The sequence below is a fragment of the Carlito syrichta genome, unplaced genomic scaffold, assembly GCF_000164805.1.
Source record: "Carlito syrichta isolate Samal-C Ts95f unplaced genomic scaffold, Tarsius_syrichta-2.0.1 Scaffold305566, whole genome shotgun sequence".
Taxonomy (NCBI): domain Eukaryota; kingdom Metazoa; phylum Chordata; class Mammalia; order Primates; family Tarsiidae; genus Carlito; species Carlito syrichta.
The window spans coordinates 172,193-184,221 of NW_007249662.1; the positions used below are offsets into that span (position 1 = coordinate 172,193).

Consider the following 12,029-nt stretch of genomic DNA (forward strand, 5'->3'; position numbering starts at 1 on the left):
TTCTCATCACTGTCGCTGTCACAGACAGACAAGGCAGCACCAGGAGACAGGCTGGGTGACCCCTTCCCATGGGAGTCTCCTAGACATGCCAGGGCATCCATAGAGGTCCCTGCTTGGCCCCTCACCCACCTTGGCCTTGATGATGGTGCACTGCAGGGAGCTGTTGTCCTGGTCGTAGAGGAGGCTGAATTCCAGGGCACCTAGGGTGGCTGACATGAGCAGAGACAGGAACCAAGAAAACATTAATTCAGTCACTCAACAAACATTTCTTGTGCTCTTATTATTTACTCAGCCTGAGCTTGGCATTGAGATGATAGAAGAGAGGAAGACTTGATCTCTGCTCTGGATACCTCATCCTGGTAGACCTCCAATTCTTTAGAGTACTCAGGACATCTGTGATCAGTTCATTTGTGCACCTGCGTAGCTAATGACTTCCTGTCCTGATAGATTGAGAGCCCCATAAGGGCAATAGCTGGGACTATCTTGTTGACAGCTGTGTCCCCAGTGTGCAAAATGCAGGGCATACAGTAGCTGCTCACTTATTTGCTGGAGGAATAAATGAGTCTTTTGCTATTCCCTCAGTCTGAAATGCTTGCCCTCTAGATCCTTACATAACTGGCACCTTCTCATTACCCACCTCTCAGCTTAAATGTCATCTCCTCAAAGAAGCCCTCCCGGATCACTCCAGTAAAGCAGCCACCCTCACAGACACTCAACATATTTTATCTCCTTCATGGTGCTCTATCTCGATAGGAAATGAATGCACTGCTGTGTTAACAGTTTCTCCTCACTAACCTGTTAGCTCCAGTAGATCAACCATCTTGTCTGTCATTTCCTGCCACAGAATCCCTAGCACCTAGAACAGTTTGGGGCACCTGGCACGTGCTCAATAAATGCTTGTCAAATATAGAAATGAGTGAATGAGGAAAGAGGATAGAGCTCAGCGCAGGGACAGGTTTGTAATAAACCACTGGAATAAACTAATATCAGGGACAGACACAAAGCTGGGAGGCATCATCTGTGCTTGGTGAGTTGGGGACACTTAGGGCAGATGGCAAGAGCAGAGGCCACTGTTGTGGGGAAGGACTGGGATGAGCCAAGACAGTCCATGGCTGAAGAGATGCATGGACTCCTCACTCGTTGCTCCAGAGGCTGCAGACCCATGGCCCTGAGAGAGCGCGGGATTAGAGGGGGCAGCTGATATTCCACCCAGGTCTAGCCTCTAGTCTGCTGCAGCAGCAGGACTGACTGCCAGTCTCCACCCACCGGTTGTGTGAGCTCTGACGAGCCCCTACACCCCTCGGAGCCTCATCTCCCAATCTGTGAAATGGGAGGAGTGAAAGCAATGACTCCCAGGCCTGTGGGGTGGGTTCAATGAGCTTGTGTACATCGTGTCCTTAAAACAATGCCCGGCACAAAACCGGTGCCCAACTGTGTTGACAAGCGCACCCTCTGATCCCATGTCACGGAACAGCGTTTTCTCAAGTGTGTTGCGCTCTGTGTAAGAATGATGGTTTCCGGTTTAGGAAGCGCCTTACCAGGAGCTACCTCAGTTTACCCATCCCTCAGCCCGCATGGGAAGTAGTGTTCTACTCCTCATTTTACAATGAGGATGGATGACACAACAGGCCAAGGCCATGTCACAAGTCACAGACCTTGGTCCCTTTCTTCTGTGCATTCCAGTGGTTCCAATGATCAGGAATAGCTAGAATGTCCCTGCCCACCAACACACATTGGGTCCAGACACTTGCCAATCCTGCCTCGCTGAGCCACACCCAGGAGAAGCATCTCTGGCGTGTGTGTGTGTGTGTGTGTGTGTGTGTGTGTGTGTGTGTGTGTCCCAGGGACTGGGGGTCTGAGTGGGACAGGCACAGAGTAGGCACTTAATAAGTCACTGAATGGATGGATGCAAGAGAAAATGCTCGGCAACTTTTAAATCATGGTGAGTAAATTACTTTTTAGAAGATAAACATTAAAGAGTTTTAATACCCCCCCACACACACACACCTGTGTTTGAAATTGCTGAGTGATGTGATAATTCTCTGTTTAACTCATTGAGAAGAGACAACACCAAGCATGGAGAACATAGTTCAAGTCCCTGAACCGCATTCTTTCTTTCTTTCTTTTTTTTTGAGTTGGAGTCTCACTTTGTCACCCAGACTGGAGTGCAGTGGCAGCTCCCGGCCACCGCACCCTTGACCTGCTGAACTCCAGCGATCCTTCCACCTCAGCCTTCCAAGTAGCCGGAACTACAGGTGTGCGCTACCATGCCTGGCTAATTTTTTGATTTATTGTAGAGATGAGGTCTCGCCAAGTTGCCCAGGAGGGTCTCGAACCTGCGGGCTCAGGCAATCCACTCACCACCCACATTCTTTCAAATGATGGAAATGGTGGCTTTGATTTCTGCATATCTTATCACAAGAAAAGACACATACAGGCTTTCACCTCTGGACACTGAATAGCATTTTGAGGATTTTGGAGCATAAGTCTGCATTTCCATCACTTGGCGAATGTGTCTTAGCGCTGTCATATTAGGGGCCTGGGGGCGGAAAGACAGGGCTGTCCCTGGGGTCCCGTGCTCCCAGAGTCACCTCTGAAGCATTTTTCTCAGTCCCAGCTCCCGTGAGCGCCACCTACTGGCTTCATCTGAGTCGTAGCTGTTGGCCTCCTCCTCCTCCTCGTCTGGGGGTGGCTGCTGGCGGGCGGGGGCCACGGTGGGCTGCGGGGCCGCCGCAGACGCTTGGGAATAGGGTCCCGGCAGGTAGCCCGCTCGGTCTTCCCTGGCTCCAACTATCGAGTAGCCCCCAACTCCCGCTGTCCTCTCCTCTCGGGGTGGGGCGGTGGTCCCGGGGTCACTCAGAGCCACCTCTGCAGGGAGACAGGACAGGGAGCGGACGCCCTGTTTCATAAGGACAGCAGCACCCGGGGAAGCTTTCGAAAACGCAGGTCCCCAGACCCCACCCAGAATCAGCAGGCCCTGCAGTGGGGCCTTGGCGTCTGTCTTTGGCAACAGCCCCCTCAAGTTGATCCAGACATAGATAAAACAGACTTGTGGGTACATGGATCAGTGGTGTGGACTCTGGAGTCCGATATCCTGGGTTTGAATCTTGGCTGTGTGACTTAATGTCTCTGAGCCTCCGTTTCTTAATCTGTAAAGTGGGAATTATAATATCTGAGCAAATAGATGTGAAGCACTTAAAACAGTGCCTGTGCATTTGAAAGCAATAAATATTTCATAGTTGTGATTGAAGATGATGACATATTGAATTATGTAGTAATCCCTGTCACTTAGTTTGGCTTTAATACATTCCAGGGAGCGGGCTAAGGTTTTCTAAGTGTTAGTTTGTGTAATCTTCCCAACAGTCCTTGATGTAGGCCCTAATTATTATTCCACTTTAAAGATAAGAAAATTGAGGCTCAGAAAAGTTAAGTAACTTGCCCAGGGTCACATAGCTAGGAAGTCTATGCTCTTAACTATATGGGTTGGCATTCTTTTTTCCCCTTTCCCCCCCCCCTTTTTTTTAAGAGGCAGGGTCTTACTCTGTCTCCCAGGCTGGAGTAGCACAATCATACCTCACTACAAGCAATCTTCCTGCCTTAGCCTCCCAAGTAGCAAGAACTACAGGCATGAGTCACTGTGCCCAGGTGATTTTAAAAATTTTTGTAGAGACAGGGTCATCACTACATTACTCAGGCTGGTCTTGAACTCCTGGGCTCAAGCAGTCCTCCCACCTCAGCCTCCCAAAGTGCTGAGATTACAGGCATGAGCCACCATGCCCGGTGGCATTTTCTACCTATCTAATCTATCCAGCATGGACTATCCAGAGTTTTGGAATTGGGGGGCTGCTCATTAGAGAGGCCTCTGGGTGTAGGCTGAGTCAAGATCTGGTGGCGCTCTGCTCCCTCAGAGAAGAAGGAGAAAGGTGGATGCTTGGAGGCGCACTGGTAGCAGCGGGTACTTGCCTGGTTTCTGATCTGGAAAGCGCCCTGCTGGCCCAGAACCAGCTCTGCTGCCTCCGGGGGGTCCTGAGTGGGGAGAAGAGAAAAAGTGGGATGAGGCAGAGAGGCAGCATCATTTGGGTGTTTGCTGTCTGCCCTTATTTCACAGGCATGGACACAGGCCCAGGAGCAGCAGGTGATGTGCACAGGTAACTGAGGCTGCAGGAACAGTCCTGTGGGGGGAGGATTTGGGGGTCAGAAAGGCCTGGGTCCAAGCCCCAGTGCTTGAGAACTTCTTGAGCCTCAGTTTGCTCCTCTGTGAAAAGGGGATGCACGCTGGAGGTGGGAAGCATGGAGGCCTGAAGCACTGTCGCTTCTTGCACTGGGTGGATAAAATGCTCCTCCCTCCTCCTGCTCCCCCCGCCCCCAACTTCTCAGCCCAGAGGATTACTCATCCTCAGGGTCTTAGAAGAGCTTAGGATTTCTGCAGCTTTGCAGAAAGTCCAGCCGGTTCTGCAAGCAGGGGTGGGAGGTATTGGAGTCACAGCCAAGTGACAGCCTGGGCAGATGTCAGTGGGCAGGTACCAGTGGGCAGATGGCGGGTACCTGGCTGTCCAGGCTGAGGCGGTGCTGGGCCCTGCACTGAGCCCAGGGCAGGTCTGGAGGCGTGGACTGAGTTGGCCCGTCTCAAACCTGCAGAAGAAAGAAAAGGAAACATTTGCTATGTGTCGCATACACAGAGAAGAAGAGGCCTGGGACAGGGCAGCGCGTGAGGGAGACCCTTGATTTCTGTCGGAGGTGGCACCTCACGTGCTCAGCCTCTCTGACTCTCTTCTCCTGACCTCTGTGTGTTCTCTCTTCCCAAAATTCAGACTCTCAGAAAATTTCCGCACTGGCACAGCTGTTAAAAAACTGAGCCCGCGGGTTCGAGACCCGCCTCGGCAGCGAGACCTCATCTCTACAATAAATAAAAAATCAGCCAGGCGTGGTAGCGCATGCTTTAATTCTGGCTACTTGGAAGGCTGAGGCGGAAGGATCACCAGAGCCCAGCAGGCGAGGCTGCGGTGGCCGGGAGCGGCCACTGCACTCCAGTCTGGGCGTCCAAGTGAGACTCCAACTCAAAAAAAAAAACAAAAAAAAACATAGGTTCAGCGAAGTGTGTGGTTCACGCCTGTAATCCCAGAACTTTGGGAGGCTAAGGTAGAAGGATCCCTTAAGCCCAGGAGTTCAAGACCAAGCTGGGCAATATAGTGAGAACTCGTTTCTACAGAAAAATTGAAAAATTAGCCAGGCATGGTGGTGTATACCTATAGTCCCAGCTACTTGGTAGACTGAGGTGGGAGGATTCCTTGAACCCAGGAGTCTGAAGCTGCAGTGAGCTATGGTCACGCCACTGCACTCCAGTCTGGGAAGCAGAGTGAGACCCCAACTAAAAAAAAAAAAAAAGTACATGTTTGTTCTATGAGTCTGCTTCCACCTCTGCGACTTTCCCCAAGTGACCTAGCCTCTCTGGGCTTAGTTTCCTCGTCTGTTCAACAGACATAACAGTTCCCGGCTCAAGTACTGGTGAAGATACACTGATACAAACAGGCACAGTACTCGGAACAGTGCTCAGTATGTAGTAAACACCCAACAGAAGCCATGTGTTGATATTTTTTCATTACTGTTGAAAGGCTATCTTCATATGGACTTGGCTTTGCATCTCAGTCCTTTCTCATGTAAGCTGTGTGACCTTGGGCTGAACACTCACTCTCTCTGAACCTTAGATGTCTCATGGAGCTAACAGCTCTACCTACCTCATCATAATAATGAATTCACACTTAGTCAGGGTTCATCATGCTTCAGGGACTTTACACAGAAGAACTTGTTTAATCTCTACACAAATAAGCCCATGAAGCGGGTGTCTTATCACCTCCATTTTACAGATGGAACAGTGGAGGCACAGAGGGATTAGTGAGCCCACCCATGTCTCTTAGCTGGTTAGTGGCAGAGCCAGGACTTGAACTCCGGCAGTCAGTATCTAGGGTCTGTTTCTGGCACTCAGAAGATTAATGTTCTGAAATGAAAGCCCTGTCCTTCCCTACCTGTCTGGGCTGGATTTCACCTTGCCTGATATCAGCTCTTTTTGCTGGACAGATGCTTGAACGCTTGTGACAGAGGCTGCATGGCCACCACCACCTAGGGGCTTACCAACCACCCAGTTTTGTCTCAGGGTCCACGTTAGCACTGCCATTTGTTTGTTCATTTGGGTCCTCATTCATTTGTTCATGCACTCACCCATTCATTCAACACGCATTCATTGAATGTCCACCAAACACCAAGTCCTGTGCAAAAATCACAAAATGCCAAATAGTCAACATTCATGGGGTTCTTCACATGCACCAGGCCTTGCACGTCACCTCACGGAACCTTCCCCATTCAGTGCTATGTGTGGTTTTATGGTCCCTGTTTTTCAGTTGAAGAAATGGAGGCCAAATACACCCAAGGTCACAGACCTGGGAAGCGGCCCAGGCAGGACTCTGGCCCAGTCTGTCTTGGAGCTGCTTGTTGAATGAGCAATGTGTGAATGACACTTGGAGCCCATTGAATGGAATTGCCTGCTCTAGGGGGTAGTGAGTCCCCCGACACAGAGAAGGTAACCCAATTCCTCTCAGAAAACCTCTGAGGGGTTTCCACACTGTGTGCGAGGGAGGTCCCTGAGGGTCCAGGATGAAGCCTTGGAACAAGGGAGTTTTGCTGGGAATGTGTTCTACTGAGCTGCTCTTAGCGTCTCCAGTGGAAGTTATAGCAGACCAGACCAGTTATGACTTCTGTGTGACCTTGGGCAAATTTTTTGCTTGTTTGTTCTTTGCCTTTCTTTGCCTTCTCTATTAAGTAAGGATGATTATAGATTATAATAGCACCTGCCCCAAGAGTTGTTGGATGGATTAAATGCTAGAACATGGAAAGGGTTGAATCACATGCCTGGCACACAGTAGGTGCTCAATAAACCCGAGCTGCTATCAGTATTCACTATTAATTCACGTCTGCAAGCATTTGAGAGACTGTAGTCAACTAGGAACATTAGTATAGGCTGTAAAACGAGAAGGAAGAACTTAAGTTATGATGGGTGCTTCATAAACATTTGGAAACATAATGAATTAATGGAGAGAGACGTGTTCCTGGTATTAGACAAGGGAGAGAGATTCAGGCTATGATCTGTTTTGGATAGTGGTAAGCACTGCTCTGGGGCTGTGTCTCACTACTCTGAGAACTCAGAGGAGGGAACAATTAACTTAGCTTAAGGTGGAGCTGGTAGATACTAGGAGCTTCATAGATGAGAGACATTTACTTTGACTTTTTTTTATTTTTAGAGATGGAGTCTTGCACTGTCTTACAGGCTGGAGTGCAGTGGCACAATCATAGTTCACTGCAGCCTAGACCTCCTGGGCTCAGGCGATCCTCCCCGCTTCAGCCTTCCAGGTAGCTGGGACTACAGGCATGCACCACCACGTCTGGCTGGCTAAGTATTTAAATTTTGTCTAGAGACAGAGTCTCACTATATTGCGCAGGCTGGTCTTAAACTTTTAGTCTCCAGCAATCCTCCCACCTTGGCCTCCCAAAGTGCTGGAATTACATATATGAGTCACTGCACCTGGCCTATGTTGACTCTTGAGGGACAGGGAATCCAAATCTGATTCAGAAATGTCCTGTAACTGTCTTTCCCTCAGAAGGCAAAATAATATAGCAGTTAAAGGCACAGGATTTGACATGCAAAAATTAACTCAAACTGGATCAAAGACTAACATAAGAGCTAAAAAAAAAAAAAAATGGAAGAAAAAAATAAATGAAAATCCTCATGACCTTGAATTTGGTCATGACTTCGTAGATCTTTATAAAAGGACAGGAAGCAAAACAAACAAACAAAAACAATTGTGTTTCATCAGAATAAAAAACTGTGCATCAAACAACACTAGAAAAGAGTAAAAAATCAGCCCATGACATGGGAGAAAATATTTGTAAGTTATACATCAGATAAGGCATTAATATACAGAATTATATATTATAGAACTTCTATGATCCAACAACAAAACAAGCAAACCAATTTTTAAATGGGCAAAAGACTTGAATAGACAATCCCCCAAAGAAGATACACAAATGACCAATAAGCTCATGAAAAGACACTCAGCACCACTAATCACTAGATGCAAATAAAACCACAATGAGATTTCACATCATACCCATTAGGATGGTTACGGGTGAAGTGAAAAACCAAAGCCAGAAAATAACAAGTGATGGCAAGGATGTGGAGAAATTGGAACCCTTGTACATTGTTGGTGGAAATCTGTGAATGATAAAGCCATTATGGAAAACAGTGTGGTGGCTCCTCAAAAATTTAAACACAGAATAACCGTAGCACTCAGCAATTTCACTGCTAGGTGTATACTCAAAGGAACCGAATACAGAAACTTTAACAGATTTGTATATGCCATGTTCACAGCAGCATTCTTTACAATAACCAGAAGGTGGAAACAACACAAACACCCATTGACAGATGAAAGAAAAAACAAAATGCAATTATATCGGCAATAGAATACTATATAACCTCAAAAAGGAAAGAAATTCTGACACAGGCTACAATACAGATGAACCTTGAAAACATTATGCTAAGTGAAATAAGCTAACCATGAAAGGGCAAATGCTACAGGATTCTACTTATATGTATAACCTACAGTAGTCAAATTTACTGAGACAGAATGAAGATAGTGGTCACCAGGGGCTGGACAGAGAAGAATAAGAAATGATTGTTCAATTGATACAGTGTTTCTCTGTTCTTCTGAACCACAGGTGCACTGGGGGCCTGGGCAGCAGATGAAGCATCAGAGTTGTGCCCAGCTATGTTGCTAATAAGAAAAGGAACCCGGGCATTGAGCCATGGATGAACAATTCAGGATGAGCAGACCAGAGGTCAACCGTGGGACCCAACCAGCCAGTTCATCTAACTCAGACCTAGATGCAGCCCCTTCCTACAAAAGAAATTTAAGTGCTCTGAAGTCACATCCAAGAAACTGTGGGACATAGATGCTCCCACTATAGTAGACATTTCTTTCAAAGTCCAGGGATCAAGGATCCCCACTGGTGGGCATTTTTGCCAAATAAACCTACCATGAGTGAGACCAGAGGCACTGGGTACCCGGCAAAGGCACCTGTCATGACATCCTGGCTGTACTGCCTCACCCCATGTACACAGGCAGCAGAGGCCATTTGCTGAGGGAAGAAAGAACTCTGACACGTCTTTGAGAGTAAAGCATCATTACTTGTGGCAAAGCCAAAGGGTATTTTCCCCCAGAGATTTTTAGGGAGGAAGATAAAAAAAAATCACATTTTTTCTTACATATGGTATTAGCACAAGAAAAGGACTGGATCAAAATTATGGCTGTCTGGAGCCAGAACTGCTTCTGAATCTTGTCTTTCCTCTATCATAGACTAGATTCAGCATCTAGAATAGAACATGGTACACAGTAGGTACCCAATAATTGCTGAATAAATAAACAAACAAAAACGTGGTCCTCCTTGTTCTTTCTGAGTCTCCTCATTCAGGAGTTGATCTAGACTTGCCCAGCTCTCTTACCTGCTGGGCTCCGGCTAGAGTCTCCAGCACCTCCGCTGTGGTCCCAGCTCTCCGAATCGCGGCTGGAAGCACTCATTCGTACCTCAGAGGCCCTGCGCATTGGAGGCCCATAGCTTCCTCGCCCAGGAGCAGAGGTCACGTCAGGGCCTGGAAGGAAAAGCACGAGTCGAATGGAGAAAGGGCATCCAGGGAGTGAAGTGAAAGGACTCCTGTTTTGAAGTATAAGACAGAGTCGGCAAAACACACCTGTCTTCTGACCTGGGCCCCTTCTGTCTTCAGTGTCACCTGCAGGGAGAGAAAAATGATGAGGATGACTGACTTTCTGGTGTCTGGAGAATCACTACTGAAGAATTCCTCAAAGGGGCTCATCCACTCCACCCAAGAACATTTTAAAGAAATCAAAAGTCTCTGTCCCAACCTCCCCTGTCTGATCTAGCTCCTGTTCAGTTTCATATTATTTTCTTTGCATGCACGAGCACATAGGGAGTAAACATAGGCTTAAAAAAGAATTATGCTGCACAGACTTCTCAACCTAGGAGGAATGGTGCTTAACCAGGAAGAAAGATCCTTGAGGGGTAGAAATGGGGACTCCTCAGAGATGCAGAAGATGTGGACAATTTGGTGATTCCCTGCAAAGGGTAGAAATTGCTCATGTGTCACTGGGCCAGGTGGCCTACATCTATAATCCCAGCACTTTGGGAAGCGAAGTCACGAGGACTGCATGAGCCCAGGAGTTCGAGACCAGCCTGGGCAACATAGCAAGACCTTGCAAAGAAAGAAAGAAAGAGAGAGAGAGAGAGAGAGAAAGAAAGAGAGAGAGAGAGAAAGAAAGAAAGAGAGAGAAAGAAAGAAAGAAAGAAAGAGAGAAAGAAAGAAAGAGAGAGAGAGAGAGAGAAAGAAAGAAAGAAGGAAAGAGAGAGAAAGAAAGAAAAAGAAAGAAAGAAGGAAAGAGAGAGAGAAAGAAAGAAGGAAGGAAGACAGAGAGAGAGAGAGAGAGAGAGAGAGAAAGAAAGAAAGAAAGAAAGAAAGAAAGAAAGAAAGAAAGAAAGAAAGAAAGAAAGAAAGAAAGAAAACAACAACAAGAAATTGCTCATGTATTGTCAGGAAGAAAACATTTGTTGAGTGCTTTTTGGATGCCACGCACTGCGCTAGGCACCTTGGGAAGCTACCTTATGGGAAACATGGATATTTCAGCATCTGAGACCTTCAACTATAACTTTCCTTTCAGAAGGACTGCCTGCACTCAACTCTGAAACAGTCATGTAGTCACTTATTCTATCACTTATTGACAAATGAAATTATTGAAAGGGCTTTATCTGGTCAGTCCTAGAGGTCTAATCCAACTGAGATGTGCTTTTATTGTGGTTGCCTTTTTTTTTTTTTTTTTACTGTTTTGTCTTTAATAATTATTTAATTATTATTTTAATAATAATACTTGTTATGTGGATAATAGTGGTATCAATAGTACTGGTAATTTTCTATCTTCCTTTTTTTTTTTTAATTTTTAGAGACAAGGTCTTGCTCTGTAACCCATGCTGGATGGCATGATCATAGCTCACCATAACTTTAAACTCCTGGGCTCAAGCAATCCTCCCACCTCAGCCTCTTGAGTAACTGGGACTCTAGGCAAGTGCCATCATGCATGGCTAATTTTTAAAATTGTTTTATAGAGACAGTATCTTGCTATGCTGTCCAGGCTGGAGTGCAGTGGCATAATCATACCTCACTATAGCCTTGAACTCATGGCCTCAAGAAATCCTCCTGCTTCAACCTCTCAAAATACTAGGATTACAGGTAAGAGCCTGTAATCACTTGGCCTAATTTCCTTTTTATTCATATTTAGCTTTTAATTAGTCCAATTCAGACTTGCTTCTCGATGATATATGAAATAGTAGAGGTCAGAAAGGCCTTCTCAGCAAGCTCTGAATCCTCCCAGGCTCCAGTATGCATTTTGGTGGTGGGAATCTCTTAGTTCCTAATTCCAATGTCTACCTCTGTTGTGCCATTATTTCACCAGGGATGACGTTGCTGGACAGTTCCCTGTGCTACCCTCTTGAGAAGGGTTTATCGTGAACTATGAACGGGACATAGGAGTTCTAGACCCAAGTCTAGAGGCTGCGTGTCCACTAACTGGATAGAAATGCAGATGTGAAGCCAGGACATCCTTGAGGTAGGCCAATTAACTGAGACTTGTCCTTGGGCCTGAAAGAAGAACTTGCTTGAGGTAGGTCCGTTTGCCAAGACCTGTCCTTGGTCCTGAAAGAATAACCTGTTTTGTAGGGCAACACGGTTGGTTCATGTTTTTGCTATTGTGAATAGAGCTGCAACAAACATACGTGTGCAGGTATCTTTGTCATAGAATGATTTGAGTTCCTCCGGGTATATTCCCAATAGGGGAATTGCTGGGTCATATGAAAGGTCAATTTCTAGTTCTTTCAGAAATCGCCACACTGTCTTCCAAAGAAGTTGCACTAGTTTT

General features: G+C 46.6%; 1 protein-coding gene across 4 annotated transcripts in view; it reads right to left on the reverse strand.

The window, feature by feature from the left end:
• Positions 1-12,029, reverse strand: part of RPH3A (rabphilin 3A) — a 319,927-nt gene that overhangs the window by 18,352 nt on the left and 289,546 nt on the right. For all 4 annotated transcript variants that reach the window (XM_021714274.1, XM_021714275.1, XM_021714276.1 and 1 more), the window contains 6 exons: positions 9,797-9,835; positions 9,551-9,697; positions 4,546-4,632; positions 3,964-4,026; positions 2,638-2,868; positions 130-209 (listed from right to left, as the gene is read on the reverse strand). In XM_021714274.1, coding sequence (XP_021569949.1) covers positions 130-209; positions 2,638-2,868; positions 3,964-4,026; positions 4,546-4,632; positions 9,551-9,697; positions 9,797-9,835 — 647 coding nt within the window. The remainder of the gene's footprint in view (positions 1-129; positions 210-2,637; positions 2,869-3,963; positions 4,027-4,545; positions 4,633-9,550; positions 9,698-9,796; positions 9,836-12,029) is intronic.